This window comes from Furipterus horrens, unplaced genomic scaffold (assembly GCF_987537825.1).
Source record: "Furipterus horrens unplaced genomic scaffold, mFurHor1.1.pri manual_scaffold_3, whole genome shotgun sequence".
Lineage (NCBI taxonomy): Eukaryota > Metazoa > Chordata > Mammalia > Chiroptera > Furipteridae > Furipterus > Furipterus horrens.
In genome coordinates, this window is record NW_028327173.1 from 203113636 (window position 1) to 203130680 (window position 17045).

The following is a 17045-nucleotide window of genomic DNA, read 5'->3' on the forward strand; positions in this document are numbered from 1 at the left end:
AGAGCCCGCCTCGGCTCCACCTTCCACCCCACACTCTGCCTGCGCCCCCACTCCGCCGCCCTCAGCTTGGATCTCACTTCCCCAAGCGCTGGGAAAATGAAGTGACTTCAGGTTACCCCGCAGGAGTTTAGCCAACCATCTGATTTAATTATTAAGTATTTTGCTTTATAGTGAAGGGGGTTAGCATATGCCACCCCAAAATATGCCACTTTATCATAAGGATTATTTTGAGCGGAAGGCAACTGAGAGTCAACAAGCGCAAGGAGAATTCTCTGCCTTCCCCTTATCTGCCTAAAAGCAGGTCATACGTTTTCCCTTGGGAAAGGTGCCCCGTTGCACCAGAAGGAGGAGGACACTCTTATCACCAGAGATGTGAGTTGACACTGAGCATGAACAGACCTTACAAAATAACTCTCATCTTCCATTAGTCCCCCACTTATTTCCTCGTTACTTCCCCACCATCTATCATCCTTTGAAACCCAGATCCCTTTCCTTTGTTAAAATGGTATATAAACTCCTGCGTTTAACTGCGTCTCTGAACTCCCATGAATGTCAGTATTAATAAAAACGACGTGCCTTTTCTCCTGGTAATCTTTGGCAGCTTAATTCACTGACCCCTGGCACTGAACTTAAGAGGGCAGATGAAGAGTTTTTCCTTCCTAATATCCTTCTGAGCACAAATATTGTCCTATATTATTAGTACAATTTTAGTAAACAATTAAAAGGATCTCCAAAGAAAAAATTAAAATGTAAACTCCAAGAAGAAACTATTTGACTTATTTTAATATGTATGATTTTTAAAAAATTGCTAATGCCTCATGAGAACTTACTTTTAAAAAAGACCAAACATATTGCAAATGGTGAAAGTACTTGGTTCCCTGATCCTGCCTTTCCTCGGCCACAGCTAGGAATGTTGAATCTTTTTTGTTTTAAATGTGGACCGCTAATTTGAAGGCTAGTCAAAAGTCATAATGACTGGGAGCTAGGAGTGTGGAGTTGGGGGGCGCTGCTGAAGACATTTGATAATCTAATATATACTTTGTTTCCAAAAGATGAATTGTAGGAGCAGTCGTATTGCAAACAGTGCACTTTAATTCCTGGCTCTTTTCTGTGCAGGGAAAGGTGTAGAAAGAAGTGTTATCATCATCTGCTTTTTCCAGGAAGAGGAAAAGCTAAAGACGAGCTTTGCCTTTCTAAGTGTTAAGTCTAGTCCTACAGAAAACAGTATGTAATACTATATTCTACAGGGGGATGACGGTAGGGAAGAGTCTAGCAGGATAGTACATGATCAGACTTCAGCAAAGCTCAGTAATAGCTAACGCTTCATTCTGGCTAACAGTTTAGAGTGAAACTCAGTCCCTCCTCTATGACACACTGGCCACAAATGCATCCCAGGGTTATAGAAGCTGAGGCAGACCACTGTGATGAGTTTGGATTTTACTGTAATTGGCAAAGGGAAGCCTCTGGAGTATTTGAAGTTTGTAAGTGATGTGATTTGATTTACACTTGAGAAGGTCATTCTGGTGGCTGGATGGAAAGCGAGTTGTACTGGAACAAGGCTAGACTCAGAGAGACCACTTATGGGTGTGTCAATTAGTCTTGTGGAGAAACAGTGTTGACTTCAGATTTGAGCAGAGGTGAGAGGTGGTTGCCATGGGGACAGACGCTGGGCAGAGCACCCTCCTGGAGTCATGAGAGTAAAAGCAGAATGTGTCCTAGAATTTAGTTTTGAGTAACTGGATATTAATTAGGAAGAGGAATACTGAAGAGGCACAGACTTTAGAGGGAGATGAATCAAGAGTTCTAGATTAGACCTGTGATACTTGAGATGCTCATTGACATCAAGAGGAAATGTCAAATCACGATTGACATTGAGTTTGGTCTCAAGGAGGGGTCAGCACCAGAAACACAGATTTGGGAATCCCCAGCCTGAAATGGCATTATTGCCATGAGGCTGGGTTAGGTTTCTCAAGAGGAGAGAATGACCACGGAAGGGAGGAGAGAGTCAAGGACAAAGCCCTGGCTTCATCGGCATTCTAGGGTCATGCAGGAAGGAGCCAGCCTAGAAAACTAAGAAGCGGCTAAGAGGCATGATGGAAACAATCAGAGGTGGTGTCCAGAAAGACAAGAGAATAATTGTTTTTTTTAATTTAAATTCTCACCTGAGGATATGTTTTCATTGATTTGTAGAGAGAGGGGAAGGGAGAGAGAGAGAGAGAGAAACATCGATCTGTTGCCTCCTGTACGCGCCCTGGTCGCAACCTAGGCATGTGCGCTGACCAGGGATCGAACGCGCAGCACTTTGGTGCATGGGACGACACTCCAACCAGCTGAGCTACCCATCCAGGGCAAGAATGAAATATTTCGAGGTGAGAGCGGTCAACTGGGTCAAACGCTGCTGAAAGAGAACTGGCATATGGAGACCAAGGGCAGTCTTGAGCAGAACCGTTGAGTAGAGCGGTGGGAACAAGTCTGATGTGCAGTGGAATAAAGATACAATGGGAGGTGGAAAATGTAACACCATCTACGATAAATCCTTTCCAGAAATCTTGCTTTGAAGGAAAACAGGAAAGTGGGGCATGGGAGTAAAGAGGGCAAATAAAAGTTTTGTTTAAGATGCGGGATATTTGAGTTAACTTGGATGCTGACGCTCTGATCCAGTCAAGAGGAGGAACACACACAAAAGGTGACATTTGCAGGTGAGATGCAGGAGCAAGACGCTTCGCATGGCTGGGAGGGAATGGGATCCAGAACACAAGGGGCGAGGGACGACCTTTGCTCGCAGCAGAGGCACCTCCCACAATGCAACGGCAAAAAGGCAAAGCATGTAAGGGTACAAATACCGGGTAGAATGGCAGGTGCGCAGGTGCAGTGATGGAGTTCCCTGTGATCAATCATGATTGTATACAGGAAGTAGTAAAAGCACAGCAGAGAGCGAATAGAGAAACAGAGGTGATGAGGCGTGGGAAGGGGCGTGATAAGCTCTTTTTGCAGTGTGGGAAAATAAACATGTCAGGGAAGAGAGAGAGGGTTTCTGGGCCGTGCTGAGTACCCACTTGAGATTGGTGATCATGCATTGATAGGGAGGCCAGTTGGTGGGATTTTAAAGTGAGGCTAGTGTGGCTATTTCTCCCAGTGATATCCTGCTGTCCCAGTGCAGGGGTAAAGACGGTTTGAACTGGCGTTTGGGCTGTGCAGGTGAGGAAGGCAGAGAAGGGCAGACTATGCAAATGATGGTGAAAAATTGTGGGGAGTGGAAAAAAGGGGGTAGGGGTACCACCATGAGGTCTTGATAGAATCAAAGAAATGTCGGCATTTGAGGACCAGAGGGGACTGGAGGAATGGGATGCAGGGGACAGAGTGCGAGATGCTCGTAGTGGAGATCTGGGAGTAGTGACATTATCAGGGATGACAAGGTCAAGAATGTGACCCTAGAAGTAAAGATGGGGGTAAGATCCTTGAAGGAGAGGAGGTGTCGGAACTGAGCATGACATGGGTCATTCATATGGATGGGGAAGTCCCTGAAAATAGTGACAATAACAGGGTGGAGAGGAAGGCAGGGGTCTGAGGAAGTAAGTGTGAGTGAGGGGAAGCTCCCCACAGGCTGGCAATGAAGGCATGTTAGAGGGAGGTAAAGTCTGAGCTGTAAGGAACTGGGCCTTTTGAAGAAGACAGGAGTAATTATTAAGAAGTAGCTCTAAGGAGCAAGGATGACGACCCTGCCCTTGGGGTCTGAGACATGTGTGATGTGTGGGAGGGGCTACAGGAGAAAGAATAACTGGGAAGGGCCAGGTCCCTCCTAATGGCAAGAAAGCTAAGGGGCTGTTCAGAGAAAAGTGTGCTGACCGCAGACCACAAAGCCCACAGAGCGGACCCGGGCGGATGGAGAGGCACAGAGTTTGGGTGAAATCTGAGGCAGTCAGAACAGTTTGTGGGCCAGGGTGACCACAGGTGGCCCGGGAGGCACAGGGTTCTGGTGGCGACTGCTGAAACCAGGATGAGAGGCATGGCCCATGTGTCCACTGTGTCACAGAGGAGGAAGGGGGGTGAGAAGTGCGGACGGGAGTGCGTGGGGACCTAAACACATGCTCCCCCCATTAATTCCCGGTGGGGTGAGGCTGGGGAGACGGACAAGGGCCTCACATAGGAACTGCCAGTTTAGGCGGTGGCAGCGTAGACTGGGGGAACCTCATTTCTGCCTGAGGACAGAGGTGGCCAGCTGGGGAAAAGGTCCTTTCATCTAAAGGACAGGTGGCCGGCTCAATCGATTCCTTCCCCTGAGACACTGGAGTGGTCTGATGAGACCCCAACAAGCAGAGACTGTCCCTTCTCTCTGAGACTCTCACTCGTGTGGCAGGACTGAACACAAGGAATTAAGAATGGGGCTCACAGAAGGAAGGTGGGGACATGTTGGTGTTTGGTTAAAGAGAAGGTGGGAGCGCCCTATCTAGCCTGGCCATCCATGGAACAAACTAGCCTCTGTGGGTTGATGTAGAGGAGAAACAGACACATTTCTAACTAAACTAATTCAGCACAAGTGGGCACCCAAAGCCAGAAATAACAAAAAGATTGGAAGCCATGAGGAATGCAAAGAAATTTGGGGCAAGTCTATTTGCCTTTCCTTATACCAATGCATAGTTTGAATCTATGTATTACTTTATAATAACTCATGGAAGGGTAAGTTTTTGTTCTTTTTATCCTTTAAAAAATTCTGTTTGTTATTTATTATTCATATTGCTTCACTCTCCCATATGAATTCGGGGATTGACTTGTCAATTTCCATACACTCACAAATAGTGCTGTAATTTTCCTTGGAATTGTATTGCATTGATGCATAAATTTAGAGAGAATTAACATCTTGACAATATTAGGAGCCCCTGTTCATGAACCTAAGTATTTTATTTATTTTAGTCTTTTTTATGGGCTTTTTAAAACTCTTATAATTTCTGTACAACAGGCCTTGCAAGTCTTTTCATTTGTCTGCTTTGTTTTTTTCTGGGTGCCTTTAGGGGTTTGCCACATTTTAAATATATTTTTTTTAAATTAGAATCTGTAGTCGGTCTTTGCTGGGTGGTTTGCATAAAGTATTACTCTATCCTTCAGTTCTGTAGCTCTCCCATATTTGTTCTGATCATTTTTCTGTTGATTCTCTTGGGTTTTTATGTGAACACACACATAATCTATATATAATGAAAGTTTGTTTCTTATTTTTAAAAATTCTTTATCTATGTATTTATTCCTCTATATTCACTGGTTTAGGGGGACCAGGGGTCATCAGTGACCTGGGAAAAACAACTAGAATAATATAATTAGTAGTTGAAGTATGTAAGGATCCTATTATTACAGTAGTAATGTAAAAACACATACATAGTAAATAAAAAGTGTGATATCTTGGAACCACAGTACCTTTTGATACATGGCAGGAATAGTCATGCACAAATAGCTGGATTGGAATCGCAGTGATTTATCTCTGGGAGGAAGTAACGTGTGAATGGAGGACAGAGGATAAAGGAAGTTAGGAAAAACACTAAAGTCACTGTTAATGTGGCAAAAGGTCACAAAGGAAAAAAAACCAACAGTAAATCACACTTGCCAGGAGACAAGGTGCAGTGACGAAAGTTTAAATTCTTAGGTATTTTTAGGAAATGTTTTTACTCCATTCTGTCTATACATTGGGCACGTACTGCTAGTTAAACCCCACTGTTATGGAACACAAGACACCATTTCCAACGTTCAACAAAGCCATTCGCTTACCATTACCAGACGACTTCAAAACGAAGCCAAGCAATGCTACATCGTTGGCGCAAGGGCATTTTGTTACTTTTAGGCCAACCACATGTGGATATAATTTACTGATCTTCTTGGTTGTTATTTTCGTCCCAAGAGTCCACTGAAGAATAGGTTCTGTGAAAATCAAGTTGAGGTGTTTAAACTGTGGCAGGACTTGTGAAAACGGGACATTCCTGCTGTCCTTTAAGGGTTTCGGAGCAACTGTGTAAAGGAACTATTCCACTGTTCCCAAATGGGGGTATTGCTGTACTCTCCATTCGTTAAAAATAGGTAAATTCTTATTTTCCAGAGGCGGAAGAATGACGTCTAATTGCCCTTGGTGGGGGCCTGGCAAGGTCACACTGCAGAAGAGCATGAGGGATGGAATATATCTGCTTTGGTCATCTTAAGAAAATGTAATTGGCCGCAGATCTGTACCTAGCAACCAACTTTCTGGATCCCATGATGTGCATATTTATCCTTTAAAGCACAGCTTCTACTTCAAGAGCCCATACATTAACCTTCTGTTCTCTCCCCACAACCCCATCTAAACAGCAGTGGATATTTAAACAATGAGAATAAATCCCAGACAGCAGTGGAGAACAGGGAGTTAATATTAGTGGCCAAGATATTAAAGGGATTTCTGGAAGCTATAAAGATGTTGGGGTAGAACCAACAGGAAAAAAAAAACCCAATCAGAGGTGGGACTTCTTCAACCCAGCAACCTGTTCTTGGATATGCAAAGGTCGGAGCTTGATAAAGTCAAATGTTAATGCAGAAGAAAACGGGAGGATTTCTTCTAAAAAAAAGAAAATGAGAAAAGTGGTACAAAAAGTAAGCCAGGGGAACGTGACAGAACACTGCTGTCACCAGGTAAACGCTGCAGCTCCCCAAACTCTTAATAAAATCTGCTACCAAACCGAAGACCATATGTGATATAGTTTTCACATACAGTCTTTTTTTCACTGTTCAAAGCCAGGAAAGGAGCTCGATTTCCATCTGGGCTGACACAGCATAGGGACAGCCAAGAAGGGAAGATTTATAGGCACGATTTATAACCAAACTAATCCACTTCAAATATCAAAGGAATCCGGGGCAAGGCAGCAGAATTTCCAGGGCGTTGCGTGTGTGTGCAGGCAATTAACGACCAGATCTTAGAGGACAGGGAGATGGGAGCTTGCAGCTGGACACGACTGCATCGACTTGAAAACGCCTCTTATGTGCGATCTCCTTCAAGTCAGGTCCTGTGTTTTAAGCACCTTAAGAATGAGGGGGTGATTAAAAGTCTTGACTGCTACTGAGAAGCTAAACAGAGACAGAAAAGGGACCAAGGTGAAGGTGACTAATGATTGTGATTAAGAACTGCTTTAGTGGGCTGGTCTGGGGTGTGGATGGGAGATCAGGAAGTGGACACAATATCTTTAAACATCTCTTTGGGTTAGCAGTGAATAAACATTTCCAACTGTTTGCCTGACCTTAGTCTTGATGGCTGCTTCCCAGTGTTTTCTCCCCTGGTCCTCAGCATTGGAGTAAGCACGACCATCATGCACCGGATTGCTCCAGTAAGAAATCTAGAGTCCACCTTCCATACCTCTGTTTCCCTCGCCCCCAGTCCACTGGGAGGCCACATCAGCTCTCCTCCAAAACCTGTCCTGAAGACTCTTCCTTCTCACCACCTCCACTGCGCATGTCACAGCCCGAGGGCTTCCAGACCATCTCTTGAGTGGACCATGGCAACAGCTGCCAACCAATTTCCTGTATTCTATTCTTGCCATCCTTCCAAGAGTACGTTCTCTACACAGCAGCCAAAGTGATTTTTTTATAAAGCATAAATCAGGATGTATCACCCTCCTACTTAAAATACTCCAACAGCTTTTCACTGTGACTAGAAAGAAATGCACACTTTTTACCATGATCCCTGCCAGCCTCTCCAAATTCAATGTACACTGCTCTGTCTGTCATGTACTGTGCTTCCACGACACTGGGCATCTGTCGGTCCCTCTGATGAAAGCCTCTTCATTTCTGCATCTGGAACCTTTAAGAACTACTACTTTGTGAACCTCTGTAAATTCTAAATAGTGTACATTAAAATTTTCATGCAGCATGTAACACTCGTGGTATATTTCAATAGGTAAATGACTGAAGTTTCAAATTATTTTTTAAATTCAAATCATTTTATATTGTTATTTTAGTATTTACAAGTATTCAATTTCAGTTTTGCTCATTAGATTCCACCTATGAGTGAAATCAGCAAAACAGAGACAGACTCACAGACAGAGGGCAGGCTGACAGCTCTGGGGGCAGGGTGGGGGTGGAAGGATCAAACCAGACGCAGACAACAGTGTGGTGATTGCAGGGGGGACGAGGTCGGTGGAGGTGGGAGGGGGTATGGGGGGCATAAATGATCATGGAAAAAAGTACAATAAAAATAAACTATTAAAAAAAGTGGACTAAACTAATAAAGAAAGTACTCAAAATATCAGAGTCTCAAAAACTTGCAATGATTGAATAACCGGCTATTTAAGAAAATTTTTTAGACACTATGAAAACATAGGTGAGCACATTTTGCCATTTTTGTTTGATATGTTAATTTTAGGTAAAGAAATAAAACAATACAGATATGATTGAGGACACTTCTCCTCCCCTCTGCAGTCCCATTCCTGAATGCCACCGCTATCATGAAATTGCTGTGTATATTTCTAGTCCATGCTTTCGTGTTTTTATTATAATGTATATATACTCATGAACAACCTACAGCATTGCTTTATGCGTTTTATGAATTTTAGATAAATGCTTTCCTACTCTATTCTGAAACTTGATTTTTCACTCCATGTTTCTGAGTTCTGTTCTTAACAATATGTGTGAGTCTATTAACTTCATTTTTAACAAATACATCACAAGTATTTATCTTTTCCCCTATTGCTGTACATTTCTGTTATTTTCCACTTCTTCTTATTACAAATAATGCTGTGCTGTGTAGATTTGTATATGTCTCTTGTACATACACAAACTTTTCTCTAGAGCAGTTCTACACATCAGAATCACCTGGGAAATTTTTGTTTTTAACACTAGATGTCTGGCCTCACTTAAAGAGATCAGGTTTTAGTTGGTGGGGTCCAGACATCATTACTTTTCTTAAAGCTATCCCAGTGATCCTTTTCATAAAATATAATATTTATTTTTATTCTGTGCTCTATATAGCACCATATTAAAGTTGGAGTAAAAAAATAAAAGTAAAGCCCTGGCTGGCTGGCTCAGTTGGTTGGAGCATCATCCCATATACCAAAAAGCTGTGTGTTCGATCCCCAGTCAGGGCACATAATGAGGGTGCAGGCTTGATCCCCAGTTGGGGCGTGTATGGGAGGCAACCGATGGATGTTTCTCTCTTACATCAAAGTTTCTCTCTCTCACCCCCATCTTCCTCTCTCTCTAAATCAATAAATATATATCCTTGGGTGAGGATTAAAAAAAAAAAAGTAAAGAGGAAGGTGAGGAAAGTGAGGATAAATATAACATCTAGGACAGTATTTTTTAAAAATTTATACTGTATAGTGTTATAGGTGGTCCAAAAATTGGGCTATAAATTAGACAACTGGAAAAAAGAAACCTAGTCAGTTATATCAATGTTCATAACCTTAAAATAAGCAACCATTTTTTCATGAAAAAATAGAAATGTTCTTACTAAGACTGAACAAGAAATTCTGCTGATGGTCCCCATAAAGAAGACTGAGGTGCTATGAACATTATCTTCTATAACATCTGTATAAAAGATGCAAAAACTAACTTTAGAAAGCCGTTCTTGGTGTTCTAGTTTCTTTTCTCTTTCTTTTTCTTTTTTTCTTTTTTGCATGTCCCTGCCCAATTGTCCCAACACCATTTGTTGAAGAGGTTATCTTTACTCCATTTTATGCTCCTGCCCCCTTTGTCAAATACTAATTGACCATAGAGACATGCTAATAGAACAACAATAAAAAAGAAATAAAAAAAAAAGACAAAAAAAAGCCATTGTTTATTATGACCTGCAATGTAGCTATAGAGGAAATATATTTCCATATTTCTATAGCACTCCCTGCAGGTCTATACACAATTACCCATGTGTGTTTAATTCTTTGTCTGCCTCATTAGGGTTGTGAGCCCCTCAAGGGTCATGATCATCTCTGATTTATCTCTCGTACTTAGCATGGAGTGGGGCATATAGTAGGGTTACAAGATTTGTTGAAAGGATATTACAAATTCCATCTTACTCTTATCCGCTGGCATTTACCTCGGACACGATCCAATAGCGTGCCTTCAGTAGTATAAATATCTAATCCCTGTTGTAAACTGATTCTTACTAACCATTCTTCTACAGCTGCAATATCTGTTTGAAAACAAAAGGCAAATAATTAACTGTTCTTTAGTATGTTATGTTGGTAAAATTTAAGACTATAATGAACATCACCAACAATGATTACCTTTCATTTCCCAATCATTTTGATTGCTTTTATATATGTTTTCCTACAAACATTTTGATGATACAATAAGGAAAAAAATTGTGAAGTGATCTACCCCCATAGCAATGAGTCCGGGTAATATTTTAGATCATAATTTTTGTCTGAGGGCAGCTGTGGATTGGTAAAAAGCAAATTATGCACTTCAGGTGAAATGGTAAAACATTTTTGAAAGTAGACTGTGATTAATTAAAATATATACTGTAGTGTAAAATCCTAAGGCTAACAATAAGAACATTTTAAAGCATAAATAATATGTGAATAGTGGAGATAAAACAGAATCACAAAAAATAAGTAACATGAATGAAGACAGGAAAGGAAGAGAAAAGTGAAACAGAACAGCTGGAACAAGTAGAAAAGAACCCGATGACAGATTTTATTACAACCATACGAACAACTACATTAAATGTAAATGGTCTAAAAATATCAGTCAAGAGTCAGGTTTACAGATTAGATGTAAAAGTCAAGACTGAACTCTATGCTCACCATAAGGAACCCACTTCAAATAAAAAGATAGATGAGTTAAAAGCATGAGAGGTCTTAGATACACGACCTGGGTTCTGGGAATTCTGGTATGATTTTAGCAAGCCCCAATAAGTCTGCTGCTGCCCCCACTGCCAGTAACTGCTGACATCAGTGAAGGTCTGTGTCCTTCAAAGATATCTTAGCCTGCTGGCAAGAATTTAGTAACTTTTCTTTTTGTAACTCTGTTCTCAGAGCCAACTCCCCCTGAGTCACCTGCAGAAAGCCCCTTCAACTCATTCCCTCTCCCCTTTAAACACCCTTACTTTTGTTTGCTGCTGACACCTTCCTGCCTTTCCGGTCTCGGCCCACCTGTCACAGCCGGCTAAATAAACCTTTTTAAACTCATGGCTTGTTCTCCTGTCGGCTTGTTCTCCTGTCGTTTCTCCTCTCCTTCCCACCAGACCTAACACGTAGCATCGGGGGAAGGCATGGATGGTGGACTCAGCCTGGGAGCTGCTGCAGCGGTTGAACCCACGGGCCAGGACTGAGGCCGAGGCTGAAACCAGGGCGCACCCATGAAGAACATGCCTGACCCGAACAGCTTGACTGCACAAACTCTCGTGTCTGCCCAGGCCTCTGGGTGGGTCCACGCGCCACCCCAGCGAGGGTATGGCCCTTCCGGTGACTGCTGAAGCACCTGGTACCCAAGCAGATCAGCTGCTCTTTGTGCCCCTGCCGTCACTGCCCCCCGTCAAGCAGTTCCTGGACGCTGGGAAGGATAATGGTGTGAGAGACATGCTGCACATTCGTACAAAAGGCGTTTCCTGCACAACCGGCTAACACAGTGACAGAGGTTGGGCTTCTGATGGAGAGCTTAACTGGCCTTCACTGGGTCTGGGTCTAACTCAGCATAGGCATCATTTTCATCAACTTTTAAAACAGAAAAATATGAGCCCTGAAGATCCACAGGTCTCGGATAACTTTTTACAAATCTTAATTAAAAGCAGAAATAGAAATAATGATGTGGTTCTTATAATTGTACATGGAATGATTGAGTATAAGGAAAATGATGGGTTCGATATTTTCATTGGGAGTCACATTCAATATTTTCTAAATTGGTTTTATACCAATGATATCTCTTTCCACATGCTTATTAACCAGCACGCACTTCTGTTTGGTGGTGATACTAATCCTGCTCATCCTAAGCACAAAGGAGGTATTAATCTCACCTTTAATGTGGCTAAGGTAGTGTGAAAGATGCATATGAAACAGCCCGGAGGCTACGGGAACAGTGTTAGCTGGTATATCCAGAGCTGCACGTTGAAAAGTTCAATGCCAAAACTCCAGACAAACACATTCAGGTAGTTTATATGTGCTCCTCATGTGTCATTCAAGAACTCAGAACAAGAGCAGAACTACATGAAGAGTCATAGAAAAGAGGGCTGTCTGGTTGTTAAGATCCATTTTACTGTGGGTAGAGAAGACTCTGACAGTGAGTACCACAGTTATTTCAGTGCTCGAATGTTTATTTTCTCTCTACTAGCTGAACATTTTATGAAGCTAAAGTAATCAAGACAGTGTGGTATTGGCAAAAGATAGCAATTTAATGGAGGCAAACTAATTTCTACAACAACGGTGCCTGAATAATTGCATATTTATATTTCCCCAAAATTAACCTCTGTCCACATAATGTACAAAAAGTAACTCAAACTGAGTCATCAACCTAACACAAAACCTAGAACTGTAAACTTGGGTTAGGCATAGATTTGTTTAGCTATGACACCAAAAGTACAATCCATAAAATTATAAATTGATAAAGTAGACTTCATCAAAATTAAAAACCCTGACATTCAAGAGACAGTCTTAATTGATGAAAAATACAAGCCAGAGACTGGCAGAAAGCATTTGCAAATTATACATCTGACAAGAGACTTGTATCTAGAATATGTAAAAAACTTGAAAAAGATTTGACTAGGTAATTCACCAAGCAGCAAATAAGCACAAAAGCTATGCTACACATGACACTTAGTAGCAGATTCCACAGTAAAGTAACATATTGCACATTATAGCCTCCAACATTTTAAGGTTAATGATTCAGTTCCAATAAAATTAACTGGTACATTAATTTTTCAATACTCTAGTTTTTCAAGTACTAGATAATAAGTTTACTTTAAATAAAGAATAATACAAATGTTATATATGTCAGAACAATCTATAAAAGAATTTTCAGATAAATACAGAAATTTAATTTTCAATTAAATTTGAATTTCAGATTAAGCACAAGTAATTTTTAGTAGACCCAAATACTATATGAGACATTTACATGGGATAGCAAACAATTTTGTAATATAATAAATACTTCTACTTGCTAAATTTGGGAATCCAGACCCATGACTAAAATAATTAATTTAGATCACTCTTACCTATATTTTTTGTAATGTTTTTTCTGGGAATAGTAATCAGCCAGTAAACTTGATCACTGTACTTAAATAAAAAACACATCAGAAAAGTGTTTCACAACGTTAATAAAACTTTTGGCATATTACAGTCTATCTCTTAAAAACAAATATAAAACAAAAATATCTAATGCATAAACCCTTTACCCATTACTTTTATTCTTAGGAATTTATCCTATATTATACTCACATATGTGTGAAGTGTATTCAAGAATATTCTTCATCATTATTTGTAATAGTAATAGATTGGAAACAACTAAAATGTTCAGCAGTTATGTATAAGTACAATATTATAGCCACAAAGTAGACTATCATACAGCCAAGCTCAGAGAGACAAAGTGAAAGCATTGCTGGTTTCATGTGCCAGAGGACAGAGCTTGGTGTTGACAGAGAATTTGGGAATTTAAGAGGAAAATCTCAGGAGCAAATGAACGGCAAGTATGATTTAAAAGTTAAATATAAACTCTTTCCAAATCCTTGGGAACACAAGTGCAGAAAAGACCCATAGAAGGCCATGTTTAAAAAAATCAGCAGTGGAAACTAAAAGAACTCAGCAGCTATATCAACTGCTGAATCCATAGGTAAGACAATTTTCAGTTTGTGCCAAAGGAAATAATAGCCTTTTAAACCACTACCAACAAAAACAACAGCAAATTTTCATAGGAACATAACAGAATCTAGAGTTGCTACAGTTATTATCATCAATGTTCAGTTTTCAACCAAAAATGACAAGACACGAAAAGAAACAGGAATGTACAACTGATATTCAGGGGGAAAAGATAAACTCAGAGTGAGTCCAGATAGCAGATGAAGACCTAGAAGAAGCTATTACAAGTATGTACATAGATTTGAGGAAAATGTCCTAATGAAGGAATGGATAGGGAATTCAGGCACAAAGATAAAAAATACAACAATAAAACCAAATGGAAAATATGAGGCTGAAAAGTAAAATGACTGGAAAAAATATTTACTAGATAAGTTCAAAACCAGATTAGAGATAGCAAGAAAAAGAAAGGGTGAGCTTAGAAATATAGCAATGAGACTTCCAGTTAAGATGGAGGCCTAAGCCCTGGCTGCTGTGGCTCAGTGGATTGAGTGTTGGCCTGCGAGCCAAGTGTCGCTGGTTCGATACCCAGCTAGGGCACATTACTAGGTTGCACCTCAGGTCCCCAGTTGGGGGCGCGAGTTAGAGGCAACCACACAGAGATGTATCTCTCCCTCTCTTTCCCCTTTCCTCTCTCTCTAAAAATAAAATAAGCAAACAAATAAATAAATTATTAAAAAAAAAAAAAAAAAGATGGAGACCTAGACAGACACGCTGTGTCTCCCTCCACAACTAAGAAGGAACACAACTACCGCAAAACCAGAGACAGCCAGGAGTTACAGAAAATTGAGCTGTATGAAAGTCCAAAAAACAAAGATAGTAAGAAGAAATACTCATCCAGACAGGTAGGAGGGGCGGAGCTGGGGCAGAGAAGACGTGGTGTGGAGGTGGCAGCAGAGGTGGCAGTGGCAACAGCAGCTGTGGCTGGAAGGTAGAAAGCAGTCACACATTTAAAAAAGTCAGAAGGGGACTTCTGGCCAAGATGGAGGCCTAGGCAGACACACTGTATCTCCCTCCACAGCTAAGAAGGAATACAACTACTTCAAAACTAGAAAGAACCAGAAGTTCCAGAAAATCAAACTGCATGGAAGTCCAACAAAGAAATAAGGAAGAAATACTCATCCAGACAGGTAGGAGGGGCAGAGCTGAGGATGAGAGGATGCGGTGTGGTGGGGGCGGCAGCGGCAGACCAACAGAAAGCGCACATGTTTTAAAAAGTCAGGAGGGACACCTGGGGAGCGCTCCCAGCACCAGACCAGATCTCGCAGCTCACGGTCCCAGCACCAGGGAAAATCAAGCCTCATTGCTTCTGACTGTGCAAACCAGTGGGGGTTGGGGTGGAGGCAGAAACTGCTGGTCTCTCAGCAGAGTCTGCTTGTTTAAAGGGCCCCCACAGTCCTAGAACATCCACAGACCCATGCACTCTGGGAACGATGGCCCGGGCAACAGCCAGAGGGGCGCTAGTTCCATTCAGAAGTGGGATAAGTGCCTAGAAAAAGGGCGAGTGCTGGGCAAGCGGCATTGTTCCCTCTCAGACCCCTCCCCCACGTACAGCGCCACAATGTGGTGAGACAGGTCGCCCAATACTGACGAATCTCTAAGGGTCCACCCGTTACAATGTAACAGGTGCGACAGCTCTACCTAAGACACAGAGGCAAACACAGAAGGCTGTCAAGTTGAAGAGGCCGATCAATGTTCCAGTGGGGGAACTAAGCAAGGAGGAGATAGCCAACTTAACAGATGAGTACCAGCCAACCTAACAGATGGAGAGTTCAAAAAACTGGTGATAATGATTCTCACAGACTTGACAGATATGCTTGAATACAGCAAATACAGAAGGGAAGAAGTGAACGCTATGCTAAGTGAAATGAAGAAAATTCCACATGAAACCTACAACCAAGATGACTATCCAGCAAAGCTATCATTTAGAATGGAAGGGCAGATAAAGTGCTTCCCAGAAAAGGTGAAGCTAAAGGAGTTCATCATTACCAAACCCTTATTATATGAAGTGTTAAAGGGACTTATTTAAGAAAAAAGAGGATCAAAACTATGAACATTAAAATGACAACAAACTCACAACTATCAAAACAGAAACTTAAAAAAAGTAGAAACAAAAACAAACTAAGCAAACAACCAGAATAGGAACAGAATCATAGGTGTGGGGATCATTTGGAGGGTTATCAGCTGGGAGGGGGAGGGGGAGGAATGGGGAAATGGTGCAGGGATTAAGAAGCATAATCAGTAGGAACAAAATAGACAGGCGAAAGTTAAGAATAATATAGGAAAGGGTGAAGCTGAAGAACTTAAATGCATGACCCATGGACATGAACTAAGAGGGGTGGGAATGCTGGAGGGAAGGGGGGTACTGGGCAGCAGGGAGCAAAGGGAAAAGAAATTGGGACAACTGTAACAGTATAGTCAATAAAATATACTTTAAAAAAGAAATACACTAATTGAAATTATCCAATCTGAAAAGGGGGAAATGACTAAAGAAAAATGAACAGAGACTTGGATATCTGTGGGACAATATCACAGGTTCCAGAATGTGCATGATTAGAGTCCTAGGCAGGAAAAGACACATAGAAAGGGAAAGACCATTTGGGGGAGAAATAGTGGCTGAAAACTTTACAAATTTGGTAAACTTACAATCCAAGCAGCCCAGAGAAACTCAATTAAGGTAAATACAAAAGGAGACAACTAAAAAAAAAAGGTTTTATTTAATTATTTTTAGAGAGAGGGGAAAGGGAGGGAGAAAGAGATGGGGAGAAACATCGACGTGCGAGAGAAACATCAGTCAGTTGCCTCTCTTACGCTCCCTAACCAGGGACAGAATCTGCAACCCGGGCATGTGCCCTGCCTGGGAATTGAACCGGTAACTTTTTGCTTTGTGGGCAATGCCCAGCCAATGAGCAACACCAATAAGGGCCACAAAGAAGCAATCTTAAAAGCATTCAGAGAAAAATGACACATTACATGCAGGGGAAAATAAGAAAATTAATAGCTGACTTCTCATTCAGACACAATAGTCTCAAGTGACATACTTAAAATTCAGAGCAACATATTCAAAATGCTGAAAGGAAACTAGGAATTCTGTATCTGACAAAATTATTACTAGAAAATTGAAGTGACCACTAAAAACTATTAAATTCATAAATGCGTTCAGCAAGGTTGCAGTAAACAAGATCAATATATAAGAATTAATTGTATTTCTACATATTTTCAAAGAACAATCTGAAAAACGAGATTAAAAAGCAATTTCCT

The 17045-nt window shown here is 41.3% G+C and overlaps 1 protein-coding gene and 1 pseudogene across 1 annotated transcript in view; one reads left to right on the forward strand and one right to left on the reverse strand.

Moving 5' to 3' along the window:
* Nucleotides 1-17045, reverse strand: part of CATSPERB (catsper channel auxiliary subunit beta) — a 70564-nt gene that overhangs the window by 48405 nt on the left and 5114 nt on the right. Inside the window, exons 4-6 of the mRNA XM_090272120.1 lie at nt 13148-13208; nt 10034-10129; nt 5755-5904 (exon numbers count right to left, since the gene is read on the reverse strand). Of these exons, the coding sequence (XP_090128246.1) occupies nt 5755-5904; nt 10034-10129; nt 13148-13208 (307 nt within the window). The remainder of the gene's footprint in view (nt 1-5754; nt 5905-10033; nt 10130-13147; nt 13209-17045) is intronic.
* LOC150017174 (pyruvate dehydrogenase (acetyl-transferring) kinase isozyme 3, mitochondrial pseudogene) lies at nt 11394-12157 on the forward strand (annotated as a pseudogene).